This window comes from Rousettus aegyptiacus, unplaced genomic scaffold, assembly GCF_014176215.1.
Source record: "Rousettus aegyptiacus isolate mRouAeg1 unplaced genomic scaffold, mRouAeg1.p scaffold_m13_p_12, whole genome shotgun sequence".
NCBI lineage: Eukaryota > Metazoa > Chordata > Mammalia > Chiroptera > Pteropodidae > Rousettus > Rousettus aegyptiacus.
The window spans coordinates 45,600,119-45,619,377 of record NW_023416287.1 but is presented as its reverse complement, the minus strand read 5'-3'; the positions used below and the strand labels follow the sequence as shown (position 1 = coordinate 45,619,377).

Here is a 19,259-nt window from a genome sequence, read left to right as displayed (position 1 = left end):
ATTCAAGTTTGAGATTCCTGGTGTGTAAGATAGAAATTGCAGGTCAGATTCCAGGTCAGAATCTCGGGTATGACTCTCATACAGAGTGGACAGAGGGTTAGGTGTAGAAGTATTAATTTTGGATTATTCTAAGACACTTAGCTGTGAAGGGAAGGTGAGAGGTGGTGGTAGGAATTGCAAATGAAGGATGGGAACAAGTTTTCCACTTTCTCCATCCTAAAATGGAAGACTTTTGAATATATTTTTAGAAATGAAGAAGAGGAACTAGAAATTGAAGAGACAGAAATGCTAGAGCATGATCTGAGAGGAGAGTCCTTATGTGATAGTTGGTCATAAATTTGCTGTGTATTGACATAGTTTGAAAACATTAATTCATTCAGCAAATTTATTGAGGGTCTACTCTGTGCAAGGCACTGCTCTAGGTAGGAATTCAGTGGTAAAACAGGCCAAGTCCCTGCCCTCATGGACCTTACATTCTAATATGGGGGAAAAAATAGTCAAACAGGTGAATTATATAGCATGCCAGATACTACAGAAAAAAAAAAAAAAAGATAGGGCAAAGAGATTGGACTGCCATGCTACACTGTGTAGGTCTCTGAGGGAAGACCTGACAGGTCAGTGGACATTTACAAAAAGATCTGAAAGAAGTGAAAGCACAAGTTGTGAGGCTATTTGGGGCATCAGTGCTGGGCTGAGGTAAAAGCAAGGGCAAAGGCTCTGATGCAGGCGCTTTAGTGTGTTTTGGTGACAATGGCAAGGTTAGAATGGCTGGTATGGAACGATCAAGGGAGAAGAGTGGTAGGAAACAAAGTGAGAGATTATTTAGTCCCTGTTGGCCATTATAAAAACTGACATTACTCTGAATGAGGTGTGGAGCCAGTGGAGGGCTTTGAGCTGAGGAGTGATATTTGATCTATCTTACAGGGATAACTTTAGAGTGTGGAGAATAGACTAAGGAAGAGTGGAGGCATGGAGATAGAAGGCTATTACAGTGAGTATCCATGCAGGAGAGGAGGTGGTGGCTTGATGAAGTGGAAGTACTAAGTAATGGCAGGTTCTGGTTATGTTGTTATGGTACAGCCATTGGGGTTTGCTTAGGGATTGCATATAGGGTGGGTGTGTGTGTGTGTGTGTGTGTGTGTGTGTGTGTGTGAGAGAGAGAGAGGGGGGAGGGAAGGAGGGAGGGAGGGAGAGGGAGGGAGGGAGGGAGGGAGAGGTGGGGGAGAGGAGACTCAGTGATGATTAAGGATTTTTGGTCTGAGCAACAAGAGAATGGAGTTCTCATTTTCTCTTCTGGGGAAGATTGAAGAGCAGGCTTTTCTTGAGGGGCTTGGAATGAAATGGAATCAAGATTCAGGTTTAGGTGCCTGTTAGATATCTAAGTGAAAATGTCAAGTAAGTAGTTTGAATATCTGAGATTCTGGTGAAAGGCCCAGGTTGGAGATATAATTTCATATGGTATTTGAAACTTCGAGGACAGTCACGAGATCTAGCCTTGAGGTCTAGGAGATAAGGAGGAACCAGCCAAGGAGAAGGAAAAGCAGCAGCTGGTAAAGTTGGAGAACCCAGGCAGTTGTGTCTTGGAGACCAAGTGAAGAAAGTTTATTTCTATGAGGGCATATGAATCCCATACTGTTAGGTTAAAGGAAACGAGGACTGAAAATTGACTATAGGATTATGGAGTTTGGCAACAGGGGTATCAGTGGTGATGCTGACAAGCCTTTTGGTGGGGTGGTGGGGTCAAAACCAGCTTGGAGTGGGTTAGGGATGACAGGAGCGGAACTGGATGGCCAGCAGTGCTTCCTTTTGGGAGGGTGTGTGCTGAGGGGAGCACACACCATAGCTATGGTAGCAGGAGCTGCAAGGGATAGCAGAATATGAGATAGAGGAAGTCTTTTTTTAAAAAAATAGGAGAACTAACAGCATGCAGGTAGGAATGACTGCACAGAGAGAAGATGTGACATGCTTAAGAGAAGGGCCAGTTGCTAGAGTGATTATCATTGCATTGGTGAGAGGGGTTGGGATTAAGTGCAAAGTGGAGAAGTGGGCTTTTTGAAAGGAACATGGATACTTCATCCATAATCAAATAAATTTTATAGGTTCTCTAGTTGTCCTAAAACCTTTTCTGCTTTATAGAGTAAATTAGTCCTTCATTATTGTCCATCTTAAAATTGTGATAGCTCTTTAAGTATCCTTCCAGGCTTTAAGCCTTGTCCCTTTGTTTGTAGGTTCATGGGCTGCAGAATACAGTCCCAACTTCGTAATACACCACTCAGACTTTCAGGATCTGGCTCCATGGTTTTATTCGCCACGTTATTTTATACACCCATTGCCAAAATACATTGATTCACTTGCTATTGCCACTACATACTTAGTACTTAGAGTGGATTTTGGAATTAGATCTGGGTTCAAATCTTAATAATTGTACAACCTTGGGTAAATTTAATTTAGTCTGTGAGTTTATTTCTTCATTTGTAAAATGGGGATATACGAGTTAAGGAATTCGATATGCAAGAAATCTTTTCTTTCACCTTTGCTTATGTTTATGTCATCTTTAAAAGCCTCCCTCACTCTCTCTTTTGTTCCTCACCTTGTAAGGACATGATAAGAAGGCAGACATCTACAAGCTAGGAAGAAAACTCTCACTGGAAACCAACTGTGCTGGAACCTTTATCTTCGACTTCTAACATCCAGAACTATGAGAAAATAAATTTTCATTTTAGCCAATAAAAAAATAAAAAATAAAAATAAATAAAAGCTCCCTCATCTTCAAAGTATAGAACAAATACCCTCTCATTTATTGAGACTTTCCTAATGTAATGGTTTTCTTTACTGAATTCTGCACAGTCCTTTCATGATAAGCACTCTGAAATATTTTTGACCAGACTTAGTCTTTTGTATACCACTTTTGCCATTTTTGCCTTGTCCATGTGCCAAATATACTTCATGTAACTTAAAATTTTTCTTTGAATGCACCCACTTTTTAGAACATTAACTCATCCTTAATAATAATCTCTGAAATTAGGGGCTGGATTTTGCTAATTTTTTTTTTTTTTCTATTCTAGGTTAGAATAAGCACACAACTAGTAAACATAACTACATCCTAAAATCATCAGTTTTGTGTCTTCCTTGCTTCCTTACTGGGTCAGTTTGTGGTAATTCGTGTTCTTTCCTACAGCAATCTAAGAGTAAATAAAGCCGTGTTGTGTTTCACTATTATGTTAATTGCAAGAAGATAGTTTGATTTTTATATTCTCAGCTCTAAAGTAGCAAAGTATTTTGAGATTTTCATTGCCTCAGGATGCTTGCTAATAATATCCCCTCTTAGTGCTGGTCCAAAAATATAATTTTTCCTAAGATTTATTAGTTTTCTAAGATTTATGATCTTAAACTGCTAATCATTTTTAAAAGTTTTATAATATTTGATTTATAAAAATTTATTGTTGCAGTGAGATGGAAGATCTTCAAGGTATAGCTGAAGAGTCATTTCCGAGCTTTTTAACCAATTCATTACTTGGTAATAGTGGGATTTTGGAAAATGACATGATTTCTTCAAATCTTGGCTTGCCTGTTGCTGTATCAACACTTGCTAGAAATGGATATAGCACAGATAACAGGTAAAAATTGCTTGAACAAATGATTTTTTTTAGATCCATAAAGCCTATAACATACTGACTTTGTAAAATTTCTCACTCAAGCTTGAGCTTTTACTTTATCTGGCCATATATGTAAGATTAATATGGAAAAAGATAAAACTTACTGTCTATTTCTCTATTCCATTTCCTTATCAGTTTTGGGTGGGTAGGTTTGGGATTGGGTACCAGTGATCTTTTGATCTAATTTTTTCTGTCCTTTGTTTTGGCTTTGTATAGTTCTGTCTTATTGGTGGCTGGTAATTTGAATTATGTCTCTAAATATGTGTACAGTTTGCATATGCTTAAATATCTAACCACTTATTTGTCCTCCCAACCTAATATTTGGAATGAAGGGGTTAGGTTAACCCTGTAGGGTTACCGTGACTCTTGTTTAACACATACAAACCCCATTGCTGATCTATTTCACTGCTCTGCACATAGGATGATAGTTTTGAACACTAGGGCTCTATTTGTTTTACCACCTGGTGTTTGGCTTCACAGTCATCCAATTCTATGTCATAGTGAATTTTAAATATTCATAATTATTAACAACTAAACAGATTTTTTTTGGTGTGTGTTTGTGTGTGTGTAGGTATTCTGATATTCAGGCATCTTATTTAGTAGAAGGGAAGTTTTCAGTTCCGTCTGAGTCATCTCTCAGTAGCCAGAGTGAAGCTGAACCAAGAAAGAAGTTACAGCTTAGCTTCCAGAGTGATGAGTAAGTTTGTACCTCCATTTTGCTTTCACTTTGTTAAAAGTGAGTCACACTCAGTCTTGCAGAAAATGAAAACATGATTTTGTCTCTGATTAAGTCTAATCATGAAAATCTTTAAGTTTTCTTTATATTCAGTTTTTTCAACAGCTATTAGAAATGACATTGCACATGTGATTCATAAAATATAAAAGACTATAGCAAGCACAACTTCTCATTCTGTATTATAAGTTTTCTGTAGTCTGAAATCCCAGAGCCTTTTTTTTTTTTTTTTTTTTTTTGTAATTATTTCTTATGAAATTTTAAAACTTCCCCACAGGGTTAATTTTCAACATACATGATGATGCATGACCTCCTTGTAGATTGTATAGTGTACAATTTAAGGTTTTTGGTTAAAGGCATTGGTATTTCTGACATGTTGCCTTCAAGAGAAAAAAACACAGCCATCAAAGGAAGTTTTATTTTTTCCCCTTTTTCTATGATAAACATGTCTAAAAAAATTAATTCCAGTTTTTTGAGGTTATGATAGTGTTGCGTAATATAGTATTCCTTTACTCTCAAATTTTTACGTACTAGTTTAGAAATTGCAATTCATTTCTTTAAATAGCAATGACTGTGCTTTCTTATTTATTTTGCATTTTATATGGTAATGTTTCCTGTCACCTTGCCCCTCATAGCAAATGATTACTAGCCGTTTTTCAGTTGTCTGTTATATATGTACATTTTTTTAAATGCTGCCATTTGATACACAAATCAACTAGTCTTGGTTTTTAAAGAATAATTTGCTGGATTTTAATTTGTATGAAGAAATAAAGTCACTTTTTCATAACTCCTAAAGTATTTCTTAGATTCTAGCCACTTATTGTATAGCAGGGACAAAAACTATAGTCATGTATTTTGGGATCTTTCCTTCAAATTAGAGGAGTTTCTAAATTTGACTTGTTATTTCATTTTATTAGTCTACTTGGCCCATAAATATTTTCAGTGTTCTTAGTCTTTATTCACTTTTTAAAATAATTTTTTATTTTTCAGTTATAGTTTGCATATAATACTATGTTAGTTTCAGGTGTATAACTGATTAGATACTTGTGTAACTCAGAAAGTGGTCACCTTAATAAATCTAGTGCCCCTCTGACACCATACATTGTTATTACAATATTATTGGCTCTATACACTGTAATTTCTATCTCCATGACTATTTTTTAACTACCAATTTGTACTTCTTAATCCCTTCCCCCTTTTCCATTGACTCCCCAAACCCCTCCCCCCTCAATCTGGTAGCCTTCAAAATGTTCTCTATTTATGAATTTGTTTCTGTTTGCTTATTTTGTTCTTTAGATTCCACACATCCATGCAATCATATGGCATTTGTCTTCCTTGGACTTACTCCATTCAGCACACTACCCTCTAGGTCCATTATGCAATATCTTTTTCCATCCCCTTACTTTTAGTATGTGTGTGTCTTTTAATCTGAAGTGAGCTTCTTGTAGGCAGTGTATGTAAGGGTCTTGTTTTCTTATCCATTCAGCCACCCTATTTTTTGACTGGAGCATTTAATTCTTTTTCATTGAAGTACTTGTTGATGGACATGTGGTTATTGCCATTCTTCATTTAGGCTTTTGATACATATTTTTTTCTTCTTAGAGTAGTACTTCCATTTTCTGTAATACTGGCTTTTTTTTTTTTTTTCTGGGAAGCTCTTCATCTGTCCTTATATTCTAAATGATAACTTTGCTGGGTAAAGTAATCTTGGTTTGTAGGTCCTGGGTTTTCATCACTTTGAATATTTTGTGCCAAGCGGTTCTTATCCTATATAGTTTCTTTTGAGAAATCAGCTGCCAGTCTTATGAGCATTCCTTTGTATGTAACTAATGGCTTTCCTCTTGCTGCGTTTACGATTCTCTCTTTGAATTTAACCTTCGACATTTTAACTATGATGTGTCTTGGTATAGGCCATTTTGGGTTCATCTTGTTTGGGGTTCTGAACATTCTGGGGTTGTGTGTTTCCTTCAAGTTGGGGAAGTTTTCTATCATTATTTCTTCAAATAGCTTTTTAATTTCTTGCTCTCTCTCTACTCCTCCTGGTACCTCTGTGATGCAAATGTTGGGATGCTTGATGTTTTCCCAGAGGCCCCTTAAACTGTCCTCATTTTCTTGATTCTTTTTTATTATTGCTGTTCTTATTGAGTATTTTCTACTACCTTATCTTCCAAATTGCTGATTCAGTCCTCTGCTTCACTGAATCTTTTGATTTCCTCTAATGTGTTCTTTTTAGTTATTGTAGTCTTTATTTCTGACTGGTTCTTTTTTGTTTTCTATCTCCATTTTTATATTAAATTTCCTAACTCTTTGTTGAAGTTCTCACTGAAATCATTGAGCGCCCTTATAACGAGTGTTCTGAACTCTGCATCCGGTAGATTGCTTGTCCCATTTTATTTAGTTCTTTTTCTGGAGCTTTGTTCTGTTCTTTCATTCGAGATATGTTTGTGTCCTCATTTTGGATGCCTCCCTGTGTTTGTATTTATTAGGAAGAGCTGCTGTGTCTCCTGGTCTTAGCAGAGTGGCCGTATGTAGTAGGTGTCCTGCAAGGCCCAGTTGTGCAGGCTTCTTGCTCAACTGAGCCAAGGGCTCCAAGTGTATCCCTTGTGTGGGTTGTGGGTACCCTCCAGTTGTCGTTGAGCCTTGGTTGCTGTTAGCACATCAATGTCTTGGTACGGGCAGTACAGCAGAGAAGCCATGGCTTATCTTGATAACTTGGGAACTGGTGCTGGCAAAGCAGAGTTAGAAGGGCCTATCAGTTATTATGGTCTCCTAGAACTGTGTGGATTGCAAGAAATCCTCCAGGTTTTGCCTTTGCAAAATTTGAAGACCCTAGAAATGTAGAAGATGCAGTGCAAGGCCTGGATGGCAAAGTGATTTGTGGCTCCTAGGCAAGGGTTGAACTATCAACAGGCAAGCTTTGGAGTTCTTATTTCGATAGACCTCTGCCTGACATCCCTTTAATCCCAATGATAAATGCTATAAGTATGGTGAAAAGAGACATTATGCTTATGATTGTCACTGCTATAGCCAGCGAAGAAGCAACTCACTTTCTAGATCGTAATCGAGATTTAGATTTAGGCAATACTCTCACTTATGAAGTAGGAGCAGGGGAAGGAGGTTAGGATCAGCATTTTCTTGATGATTAAGATCTTTGTCTCTCATACAGTCAGCTTCATTCAGATGTCTAGGTCTGGTTTTATAAAAAATATGGAGGTGTTTCCAATCCTGGTTGAAGTCAAGATCAAGATCCAAGTCTCTTTAGTGACCAAGAGCAGTAGTTCCTCATCAGGAAGTCTGTGAAGAAATGCAAGTCCTGAAAGAGTAGACCGAAGTTCTCAAGTTCACCTTCTAGGGGAAGATTTTTTTCAACATTATTATAAGGGATTTGTGATGTTTGTGAACTAACCTAGGAACGGTATTTCAACCATCTAATCAAATGAATCTGGATTATTATTCTATAAATTCATAGTGTAAGATAATATAAGTTGTATTAATATCCTGTGGTGCTCGCTTTGGCAGCACATATACTAAAAAAACCATCCTATGGTCTGAAAATGTGGCTTTTTATTTGGCACATTTAAATAAAATGTTTCTAACTGAGGGGAAAAAAACAAGGACCAACAACCAAGATTACCCAGCAAAGCTATCATTTAGAATCAAAGGACAGATAAAGAACTTCCCAGACAAGAAAAAGCTAAAGGATTAGTTCATCACCACCAAACCAGTATTGCAAGAAATGTTAGAGACTTCTTTAAAAAGAAGAAAAAAATCAAAAATATGAATAATGGCAGGAACTATACATTTACTTTAAGTGTAAATGGGTTAAATGCTACAATCAAAAGACATAAAGCATCTTGATAAGAAAAAAATGCTTATATATGTTGCCTATAAGAGACTTCAGATTGAAAGAGACAGGCTGAAAGTAAAGGGATGGAAAGAGATATCTCATGAAAATAGAAGTGGAAAAAAACAAAAAACTGGGTAGCAATACTCATATCAGACATACTTTAAAATGAGATAAAAAGGGACTTAATAATCTTAGTTCTGGGTATTTATCTGAATAAAAACAAAATACTCCTTTGAAGGGACGTGTAAATCCATATGTTCATTGCAACGCTATTTATCACCAAGATATGGAAGCAACCTGGTTGTCTCATCAGTGGATGAACAGATAAAAATAAGGTGGTACATACAACCAATGGAATATTACTCAGCAATATAAAAGAACTAAATCTTGCCATTTGCAACAATATGAGTGGACCTGCTGGAGGGTATTGTGCTGAAGAGAGTAAGACAGATATACAAATGTCATGTAATTTCACTTATATTTGGAATCTAGAGAACAGGATAAATGAGCAGACAAAACAAACAGGCTCATAGATACAGAGAGCATTTTCATGGTTACCAGATTGGGAGTGGGATGAGTGAATGAGGGGAGGGGTATAAAGAGGTATAAATTGGTAGTTACAAAATAATCATGGAGATGTAGGGTATAGCATGGGGAATATAATCAGTAGTATTATAATAGCTACGTAGAGTATCATTTGGGTACTGAGTTTATTAGGGTGATCACTGTAAGTTATACAAATGTGTAATCACCATGTCCTACTCCTGAAACATAAAATACTTTATGTTAGCTGTATTTGAAAAATTAAAAATTACTTTTAAGAAAAGTTACCACCTTGCTTTTTAGATGATTTGTATCAGTTTACACTTTCACTAGAAAATATACCTGAGAATGCCTCCTTCTCTTGAGCTCTCCCCAGCATTTGCTGATATTAGTTTTTAATCTTTGATTATAGAAGTAAAAAAATTTATACACATGCATAAATGCATATACAAGTCTGGAAGTCTGTAAACCACAGTGTACATGGTAGTTATTTGATTATCTAAATGGTGGAAATACAGGCAGTCTTAAGTGTTCTGTTTGAATTCATAATTGAGTATTTATGGATTGAACATTCTTTAATGTTTCTTCATTATTTTTTATTTCTGTTGTGAATTGGCTCTCGATAATGTTTAGATATAAGCACTTTATGTCAAAAATGTTAGTTAACTCTTTGTATATTCATTCATTCAGTGTGTATATTTGATTGCCTATTATGTGCCAGGTTTTTCTAGAATATAGCAGTAGAAAAAACAGACATTAAACAAAACAAAATAAAAATTAAATTATACCAATTTTATTGCATATTAGAAGGGAAAAGTGCTAGAAAAAGAGAACATGGTAAGTACGATTATTAGGGAGGCTGAAGGGAATGGTCATTGTGAGCGAGTCTCATTGAGGAGGTTTAAGATGAGAATAAAGGCTTGAAGGAGGGCATTAAAGGAGGGCACGTTGACATTAGGAGGAAGAGGATTTCAGGTGGAGAGTGCAGCCAGCGTAAATGCATTAAGGTAGGAACACACCCAGTATATTCAAAGGGCAGGAAAGAGGCTGCAGTGGCAAGCAAAGACTTTCACTTTGAAATGGGAAACCATTGGGTTCCATGTGAGTTGTGTTTTAAAAGTCTCACTCTGGCTACTTCGCTGAGAATAGACTGTTGGGAGGAAGACTAAAAGCAGGAAGATCACTTAGGAAGTTTGATTATCAAGTGAGTGAGATAGTTGGAGAAGAGAAAAGCATTAAGGCTTGATGTTTAGGTTCTGTAATATTAAAAGTTGGGGAGAGAAGGAAGAGACCTAGTGACTAAGAATTAGTCTTCAGAAGTAGAAAAACTGTCTCGGAAGTCATGTGAAGAACATTTATAAAAGAGAGTGATTTAGTTGTGTCAAATAAATGAGGTCTAAGAAATCACCATTGGTAACCCTGACAGGTAGTTTTGGTGGAAGTGCGGGGAGGCATAGTGGCCCAAGAGAGTGAATTTAAGAGAATAGAGAGTGGTATTGGAGTCAGTGAGAGCAGACACCTTGAGTTCTGCTGCAAAAGGGAGCAGAGAAACAGGACTGTGATAGCTGGTAGGGGTGGTGGGTCAAGACAGGTTTCTCTTTTTGTAATGGGATGAGTTACTGCATGCTTAGATGGTAATGAGAATGATCTTGAAGGGAAAATTTGATTATGTAGAAGAGACTTACTGTTGCAATATCTTTGTGTAAATAAGAGGTTAGGATCTGTGTCCATTGTAGGGAATGACTTTATAGAGGGATTGGACCATAGAGAGTTTCTCTGTATTAACAGATGAGGAGGCAGAAAATGTGGGTACATATCATGGTAAGAGTCTGTGGAAGTTGTCTTCTCAGTGCGTCAGGTTTCTCAGTGAAATGGGAGGAAAACCTGGCTATCAGCTTGGTGAGAGGGGAGAAGGAGGAATTGATGATTTGAAAAGAGATGTAAATAATCCTATGGGAATGTCGGAAAGTAAATGGACAAGGGGAACAGTGGGATTGTCAGACACTTGAGGGTTATGGTCATGAATTGAGTGTGAGACTGCTCAGTTCGATTGTAATGTTTTCTCCAACCACATGCAGCTGTAGGTGTGCTGGCAAGGTATAAATGGAGACTTGGAATTAACTGGGATTATATTTTGATGAACACGGTGAGGGACAAGGGAGTTGAGGTGTATGATAACTGGTCATGGGATTTAGGTTAAGAAAGAGGAAAGAATATCAAAAGGATGAGGGAGAGCGAAATGTAGTAGTGGGAATGGATTGGAGGCTTGAGGGGGTCAAAAGATTATAGAGTTGTGGTACTAGGGTGGATGACAGGGTTTAGTAGGTGGTTCCAGTTTGGGAGGATTTAGGGAGAGTGACCTGGAAGTAATATGTATTTTATCGCCCAGTGATACTAATGTTGTGGGAGAGACAACAGTCCTATCCCCATTTGACAAAGCTTAAAGAGAGTAAAGTCCTTACAGGACATCCAGGCTTTCATTAAAACAATGAGGTGAAAAGAATGTTAGAAAAGGGGTGCAGGAATAGCAAGATTTTACTGATTCTGCACTGTGAGGTACCGTGGAAGGGTTGGTTTGTTGGGAAGGAAAGAGAGGGGATGTGCAGTCTTATGGAGCTTAGGATGTTAGCAGTAAGGAGTCCTGAACTTCTAGGGACTGAATAAAACAGGGACAGAGAACATCATGAAGTTAGTCTCCGTGAACTGATGTTGGTGATAAGATAGTAGATGTGGGGAGAGGGGAGGGAAATATTGGAAGTAACGTCTTGACGCTCTGATAGAAGTGCAGAGGTATGCGGAAGTGGTCTTGTTGACCCATGTTAACAGACGATAGGAAACCTGCTGGCTTCACTCTTGACTTCTGTTGGGGTGGTGGGGCGGAGTGTTTTGGGGCTAGCCCTTACCTCTGTTGAGTAATCTGAAGACCTGGGTTTAGTCTGAGTGCAAGGGCTTCCTGTGACTACTGTGATGGAGGGTCCACAGCCTGTAGAGTCATGCGCTTAGTCCCCTTGTTAGGGATGGCTTTCATTACCCTTTCTGGGAGAGGACAGAATTTATGTGTTTTAAATGTCCTTATTCTAACTTTGGAAGTAATATTTTAGATGAGTATAGAATTTAAAGATGAAATAATTTTCGCAGAATTTTGAAGGGATTGCTTCTTTGTGTGAGAAACTTGGATGTCGATTTGGTACTTGATTCTTTGTATTTGAACTCTTTTTTTCCCCTCTGGAAACTTACAATCCTCCCAGAGCGCCTGGTGGATGGGATTTCCTCTCCTTCCATTCACTAAATTCTAATTGTCATCAACCCAGAGATTTCTGTGCTTTAGTTCTAGATAATTATTGTTTTGGCATTTTTCTGTTTTTCTTCCTTTTTCTGGAGCTACTATTTTGGACTGCTTGGGTTGATCTGTTTTCATTGTTTATTCTTATTTTTTCTTTTTCAGTGCAAAAAAAAATAAGTTCCTAATTTTTTTTCATCTTTATGTTAAATTATTTGACAATCATAATTTTGAGAGCTCTTTTTTCTGGTCTTTTGGTTTTTATAATGGCTCCTTTTCGTGGATGTATGAAATAGCCACTTGAATGTTTCTGAGTGCTCTAATTGAGATTTTTTAAAACTTCTATTAATTATTCCTTGTCTCTGGGTTGTAGTTTGTTCATCTTTTTATCTCTTTAGCTGTTCTTTTTCACACTGTCTGATTTGTGGCTACTTCTAGGTTGCTAGTGTGGACGTCCTCAGCTGTTGGGTGTTTAGGTCTCATTTCCATTAGACTTCTTTGTGAGTGGGGCAGTGCTCCTAGTGAGCTTCACTTTATGGTGAGCAGGCTGGGGTGGGGGAGTATGTCTTAAATTCATGCTTTATTCTGGGCTGCTGTTACAACCATAGCTTCATTCTGCATGGATATTTCCTATGACTCATCTGGAGAAGAGCCTTATTCCCAGGTGTTTAGTGACATGTTGACACTGCTGTTTAGTTTTTATGGGTTGGGGAGCAGGAGTGGAGTACTGCCTGGCATGGTTGACAGACTCTCAGTCAGCCCCTTTGTCCTGCTCTAGTCTCCTGCCTTTCTTTCAACTACTGTCAGGAAACGTTACCATGGTTCTTCTGGGCAGATTTGCTTCTGGGCCCTTGTGTTCTCATTCTGGACCATCTTTCTTTTCTCCTGCTTCACCTATCTGCTTTTCAGATTCTAGAGTCTGCGGTAAGCTTGTGCTAGGACTGGTGGCTCCTATCCAGATTGCTTTACTTTTATAGGTGGCCTACTGGTATTTAAATGGACTCCTGGAAGTTGCTTTGATATTTTTACTTGAAGCCTGTGACTTAATTTGAGAAATACTGATGGCCTAATAAAAAGGGATACCTATAGGTTTGAGGAAGTAGATTTTGGGTGGCGATGGTTATTTTAGAGTGCCCTTAACTGTCTGTTATCTTGAAGTTCTAATGATCACTTTATATGCTTTTTTTAGGTGAGAGCTTTAAAATTTGAAAATGAACCTGAATGTCCTGACTTGTTCTTTATTTCATGTCACCATCTTGCCCCTCCTCCCCTTTTTCTTTTTTCTTCTCTACCACATGACTTTGTATCCATTTATAGCCTTTCCACCTACTCCTATCCTCTCTTTTACTCAGCTTCTATTTGGTGTAAACTTTTGTATACTTACCTGTGAATGCACCTTTGGATTAAGTTAATGGCTTTTTATGTATTACATCCCCAGTAAAGAGCCGGAGAAGCTGGAAAGTAAATTAGTTTTTGGGAGTAGCCTTAGGCACAAAGGGTTAGAATTTGTAAGTTATGGAAAGGCTAATTTCTTTTCATCCATACTGTCTATATCTGAGCTTGGCTCTAGGTGTCAGTTTGTCAAATGATAAATTTGCATTCAGAGTCTTTTTTTCCTGCAGTTCAATCGCCTACGCCTCTTGCTGGTGAAATGGCTCAGTGACTTGCAATAGATCAAGTAGTTTGGGAGGAAAATTGCTTTTAAGGAAAAACATTTTCATCCATATATAACAACAGAGGTAGATAGAAAGATAGGGACAAGAACAGTAGCAAGGGCTAACAGGAAAACTTTTATAGCATCTAGCAATTCAGACAATTAGCTGTGTGGCAAATATACAAGTATCCTTTAAGTCTATCCTATTTGGAAAACTGACTTTTTCTCTAGAAGTGGTAGATTCAGAGATAGTCATTTGGGGGAAAAAACCATCAGTTGAGAGGCACAGTAGCAGTATGATAATGTATTTGATTTTGGTGGACTGTCCATCACTGGATCCAAAATAATTGTGCAGTCCTTAGGATGTTACCAGTTGTAATTTCTGGCTATTACCAGAAATATTTCTTTTCACTGTATCCACTTTTTTCTTTTTGAGAGATAAAATACATAACCGATTAATGGATATTTTAGAGATTTACCCTATGTAATTAACATTCCATCATCATTCTGTTTCCTAATGAAAAAAGATCTGTCTCTAGGAAAAAGATCCATATAGAAAGCCAACATTTGTCAGATGCCGTCCTCAGAGAATCAGCTTTTCCCAGGAATCTAGCAAAAACAGAAGAGAAGGAAGCTACAACTGTAGAATCCATTCAGAGCCAAGATCCTTGTGTTAGGATTTTACCACTGGAACAACATGTGCAAGGTACTGAAGTATAAGAAATTATTTCTTAATGTATATATTTTAATTTCCTTTCTCATTTCTCTGTCTTTGGACTGGTATTGATCTTAAGCTGTGATACTGTCAACTGAAAATGCTTAGGTTTGGCATTGAGCTATTAATATCATGTTTATAATACCTTTATAGGAAAATGTCTCTTTATAAGTCTCTTAATTTTCTTTCCAGATTAAGCCGAAATTTTTCCACAGCACACTGTATGTTCAAGATGAGGAAACTATTTCTAATATACCTTTCACATTTCTCTCTACCAGTTAATTTATATTCTTATTAAGTCATTTTTGTTCCTAAATTTCTTTTTATAAGAATTATAAATTCTTAAATTATTTTTCCTAAGAAAATCAAGTCGAACACTTTCGAGTAGTATGAAAAATTGCTATCAAATTAGATGTGGGGAAGAAACTACAAAAATGAGGGGAAATTTTTAAAATAATAAATTTACAAACTTCTGTCAGATTGCTTTAAATACTTTATATTCTCCAAAGAAATCAAGACTAGAAATTGAAAACTGTATAATATAAGCTTATGTAGCAAAGATAACATGGAACTCCATACTGTGGTTCAATACTCAAAAGGCCATACTTGAGTCCATATTATAAGATTGATGAATTAATGCACATTTATATGTTTAAGTTAAAAAATTTAAGGGATGTTTGTATTTCTCTTGATGAAAAAAATATGTATGAATGTGGAATAGCATTAACTCCCTACACTCACAAGCAATAAGAGAATGAAAGAAATTGGACTCCACGAAGATTGAAAACTTTTGTGCTTCAAAAGACACTGTCACGATAGCAAAAAGGCAACCAAAAGATGGGAGAAAATATTTGAAAATCTTGTATATGATACTAGCATTAAGAGTATGTAAAATCCTACAACTCAATAACAAAAAAGATAACCCTTTACTACATGTAAATGGGCAAAGGATTTTAATAAACATTTCTCTAAAGAAGTTGTACAAATGGCCAGTAAACACATGAAAAGATGCTCAACATCTTTAGTCCTCAGGGAAATGCAAATCAACCGAGAGATACTACTTCACACGTACTAGAATAGCTATAAGCAAAAAGATAGAAAATAGCAAGTATTGGCGAGGATATGGAGAAATTGAAATCCTCATCTATTGCTGGTGGGTTAATGAAATGGTACAACTGTGAAAATAGTTTGATAGTTCTTTCAAATGTTGAACATAGCATTACCATGTGATTCAGCAATTCCAGTTATAAGTGTATACTTAAGAGAAATGAAAACATATGTCCATAAAAAAACTTGCACATGAATGTTCAGGGCAGCATTAGTCAGAATAGCTAAAAAGTGGAAACAACTTAAATCTCTGTCAACTGGTAAATGTATAAACAAATGTAATGTATGTCCATATAACGGAGTAGTATTCAGCCATAAAAAGGGATGAAGTATTGATATGCTTTGATATGGATGAACCTTGAAAACATGTTAAGCGAAAGGAGACAGACACAAAAAAGGCCACATGCTGTATGATTCTGTTTATCCATAGGTAAATGTATAGATACTTAATAGGCAAAAGAATAGAAGCAGAATGTAGATTAGTGGTTGATAGGGCTTTGGGGGGAGGGGAGAATAGGGAGTGACTGCTAATGGGTACAATGTTCTTTTCTGAAGTAATGACAATATTTTGGAACTAGAAAGTGAATAAGGTTGCAGAATCTTGTGACTATATTAAAAGCCACAGACTTTTACACTTTAAGAGGGTGATTTAATGATATATAAATTTTGTGTGAGTTAAAAAAAAAACTCCCCATATACGCCTATCCCACAGTTTCAGTTAGTATAAGATTTTGTCATAGTTGCTCCATCTCTTCTCATTTTTAATAAATTTTTATGTTTTTTAAAAATTCCAGGCATCATTTTGTTCCTGCATATTTCAGTATGCATCTCTGAAAATATGGACATTTTCTTACATAACTACTAAGTGCTATTAAGACCGCTAATAGTAGTAGTCTAGTCCATATTAAGTTACTACTTATCTCAGCTGGTTTGCTTGATTTTGGGTCTAAGAAAGGTTATGTTCTGACACATTTATTGTATCTCTTAAGTCAGTGCCTTATTGAGATAGGCCAGGTCAGTCACCCTGTGATCGTCCTACTGTTTGGATTTGTCTGTTTGTTTACTCATGGTATTATTTTTCTTGTTTCTCTCTTCTCAATATCCTCTGTCAAGCAGAAGCTAGCTTTAAAGTTTTGATTGTATTCATATTCAAGTGTTTCTGGCATGTGTGTCATTTTTTATGCTTACCCACTCCAACAGTTTTTAAATTTAACTGACCACTGATGAGTTCCAGAGCATCATTTAAAAGTGGTGTGTTCTGTTCAAAGGGAAAAGGTTTTAGTTCATTGATTTGCTATTTTTAGATATTATTGAGTATTTAGATAAAATAACTTGGTCTCAGTTTTTGTTTTTGTTTTCTTAAACAGACTCACCTGTTGATTTTTATTTACAATCATGGATGAATAATGAGAATAAGGTAATCTTTGATATATTTGTTATCAATATTTAGAGTTATTAGAGTGAGATTTCCTAGTTCACATATGTAAGTGAGGTGCTAAGTAGTACCGATATTTACTAGACATCTTCTACTTATAAATAGTAAAAATAAGATACACTGGTTCAAGTAAGTAGGAAGTTGAGAGCAATGCTGGTCCAGGGGCTGTCTGTTCCCGGGCCGCTTCTGTCAAGAAGAACTGGCGCCCCCCTCTGCTTTGTTGCTCTCTGTGCTGGCTGCCTCTAGAATGTTGGCTCTGTCAAGGTAAGGGTTTCTCTTTGTTTCATTTAGTGGCACATAGTTGGCACATATTCAGTAATTTGTTGAATGATAGAGAAGCTATTTTCATTTGTAAGCAACCCAAGCCTATACTCGTTAACATTTGTGACCAAAAAAGAAGAGCATAGTTTTCTTGGGGTAAGTTGAAAAAAAAGGGAGAGTAAGTTTAATGAGCTCACTTGGGTCATATGTCCTCTGCTATGCAAATCACTGAGCCAAGGGATGAGTTGGGATAAAACACTGATTTATGAGTTGCATCTTATGTTTACTTTGTGTGTGTGTATGTGTGTATATGTGCATCTGTGTCAGTACACGTACAGATAGAGGAATATGACTGACACCACCACCAGGACTACATGAAATAAAAAGATATGGGCTCTTCAGAGGAACGGATGCTGAGCAGATAAACAGTTTGTGTAGCATAAACAGTGAACTGGTATTTTAGGCCTATAATCTCATATTTATAAGACTTGTTTAAAACATATAAACTAAATACTTTTCAAACTTATAAAAAGGAGATGCGATTTTTGTTTTACTTTCATAAGAACTTATAAGATTATTTTTATAAAATGGTTACAAAAGCATTTAAGAGTTATTTCCCTATGCTAGGAGTTGGCAAACTATAGCTCATTGTCCAAATCCAGTCTGCTGCCTGCTTTTGTAAAGTTATATTGGAACACAGCCATGCTTATTTGTTTCTACGTTGTGTATAGAGCTATAACAGCTGAGTCGAGAAGTTGTGACAGAGGCTATGCTGGCAAACCCTGAAATATTTACTATCTGGTCCTTTACAGAAAATGTTTGTTGACCCCTGCTCCATAAACTTGCCTCTTGGGTATAACCACTAATAACTTTCAAGTGTGAGAGGTGCTTTTTATACGAAGTTCAGATATGGTCAAATTGAAATTGAGTTTGAAAGCATGATTTCTTCAACTCTTTAGAGAAGTAGTTTCTAAAGAGAGAGAACAATTCTTCCCTTTGATAGGTAATTTATTTTCTTAGGACAATTGAAGAATTGACTTCTGAAAAATATTAGAAATCATTGATTATAAAGGAGAGGGACCATAAAACTGGAAAGTAACAGAACAAGTATAGAAACATGAGATACTAGAGAAAAAGAGGATGAGAGCAGAAGGAAAATAAATATTAAAAAGCCTAGACCAGAGCCAGTTACCACTGCATTTGACTTTTAATTTGGCTTTGACTGTCTTGGTAGTCAAAACAGTGAAAGAAGTATGTTTTGGCAGATCTCAGCATCTAAACTGTAAGAGCTACACCACTTTAGCAGACTAGACATGTTTTCCAGGATCTCTAGCCCAGTTGGCCCATGTATAAGGCACCAAACATGGCAGAATGAATGGAGTTCTCAGCATTTCTGACCAAAAAGGCAGAGGTGTTTTACATATTCTTTGTCATACAGATTTTCCCCCAGCTTTTTATTAGGAAAAATTTTAATGCACAGGGCTTATATTCCACAACATTAGACTCTGATGCATTAGATCTTTATGAGAATAACTTAGCACTGCCCTCTACAAGTGTGTAATTGCATTGAGAGCTCATGTTTTTATCTTAAAAATTAGTGTGCATTTTGCAGTCTAATTCTTAAGATGATATTGTTTGATATAAGATCAACATTTAAAAGGAAATGTGTCCTGGGCCCAAGTGTCCTTAGCAGACTGCTGTGCGTTCTTAGGGTTATATGGTTCTGGGTTGAGGAGCAGAGAAACCAATTGTTCCGATGGAGGTGCCAAGCTCAACTTTGCTGTTATCTTCATTTCCTACCACAAGCTTTGTGTTGCTCAAATTCAGTTATGTATTGGTATACCATCTACATTGCTAGGACTTTCAAGTGTGTGTACAATCTGAGACCTTAAATTTTAAGGACGTCTCATTGGGTGGGTCAGGGGAGGGAGGTGACATCAAGAGAGGAAGAAAGTTAATGACACATGTAAAACAACTAGCCCTTCATTGCCTAAATTGTGAATTACACACATGGAGCACATTGTCAGT

The 19,259-nt window shown here is 36.7% G+C and overlaps 2 protein-coding genes and 1 pseudogene across 3 annotated transcripts in view; all 3 read left to right on the top strand.

Annotated features, from left to right (window-relative positions):
- SEH1L (SEH1 like nucleoporin) overlaps positions 1 to 3,584 on the top strand; it is a 37,404-nt gene extending 33,820 nt beyond the window's left edge. Inside the window, exon 10 of one of the 2 annotated variants that reach the window (XR_001593875.2) lies at positions 3,450 to 3,584. Coding sequence is in view for 1 of the 2 variants with exons in the window: in XM_016119865.2 (XP_015975351.1) it covers positions 3,450 to 3,452 (3 nt within the window). In the remaining variant the exon portion in view is untranslated. The remainder of the gene's footprint in view (positions 1 to 3,449) is intronic. The other variant, XM_016119865.2, reaches the window with a different exon arrangement.
- CEP192 (centrosomal protein 192) overlaps positions 1 to 19,259 on the top strand; it is a 133,047-nt gene that overhangs the window by 3,011 nt on the left and 110,777 nt on the right. Inside the window, exons 2-5 of the mRNA XM_016119861.2 lie at positions 3,450 to 3,617; positions 4,228 to 4,353; positions 14,241 to 14,419; positions 16,903 to 16,952. Coding sequence (XP_015975347.2) covers positions 3,454 to 3,617; positions 4,228 to 4,353; positions 14,241 to 14,419; positions 16,903 to 16,952 — 519 coding nt within the window. The 5' untranslated portion in view covers positions 3,450 to 3,453. The remainder of the gene's footprint in view (positions 1 to 3,449; positions 3,618 to 4,227; positions 4,354 to 14,240; positions 14,420 to 16,902; positions 16,953 to 19,259) is intronic.
- On the top strand, positions 6,725 to 8,058 carry LOC107497712 (annotated as a pseudogene).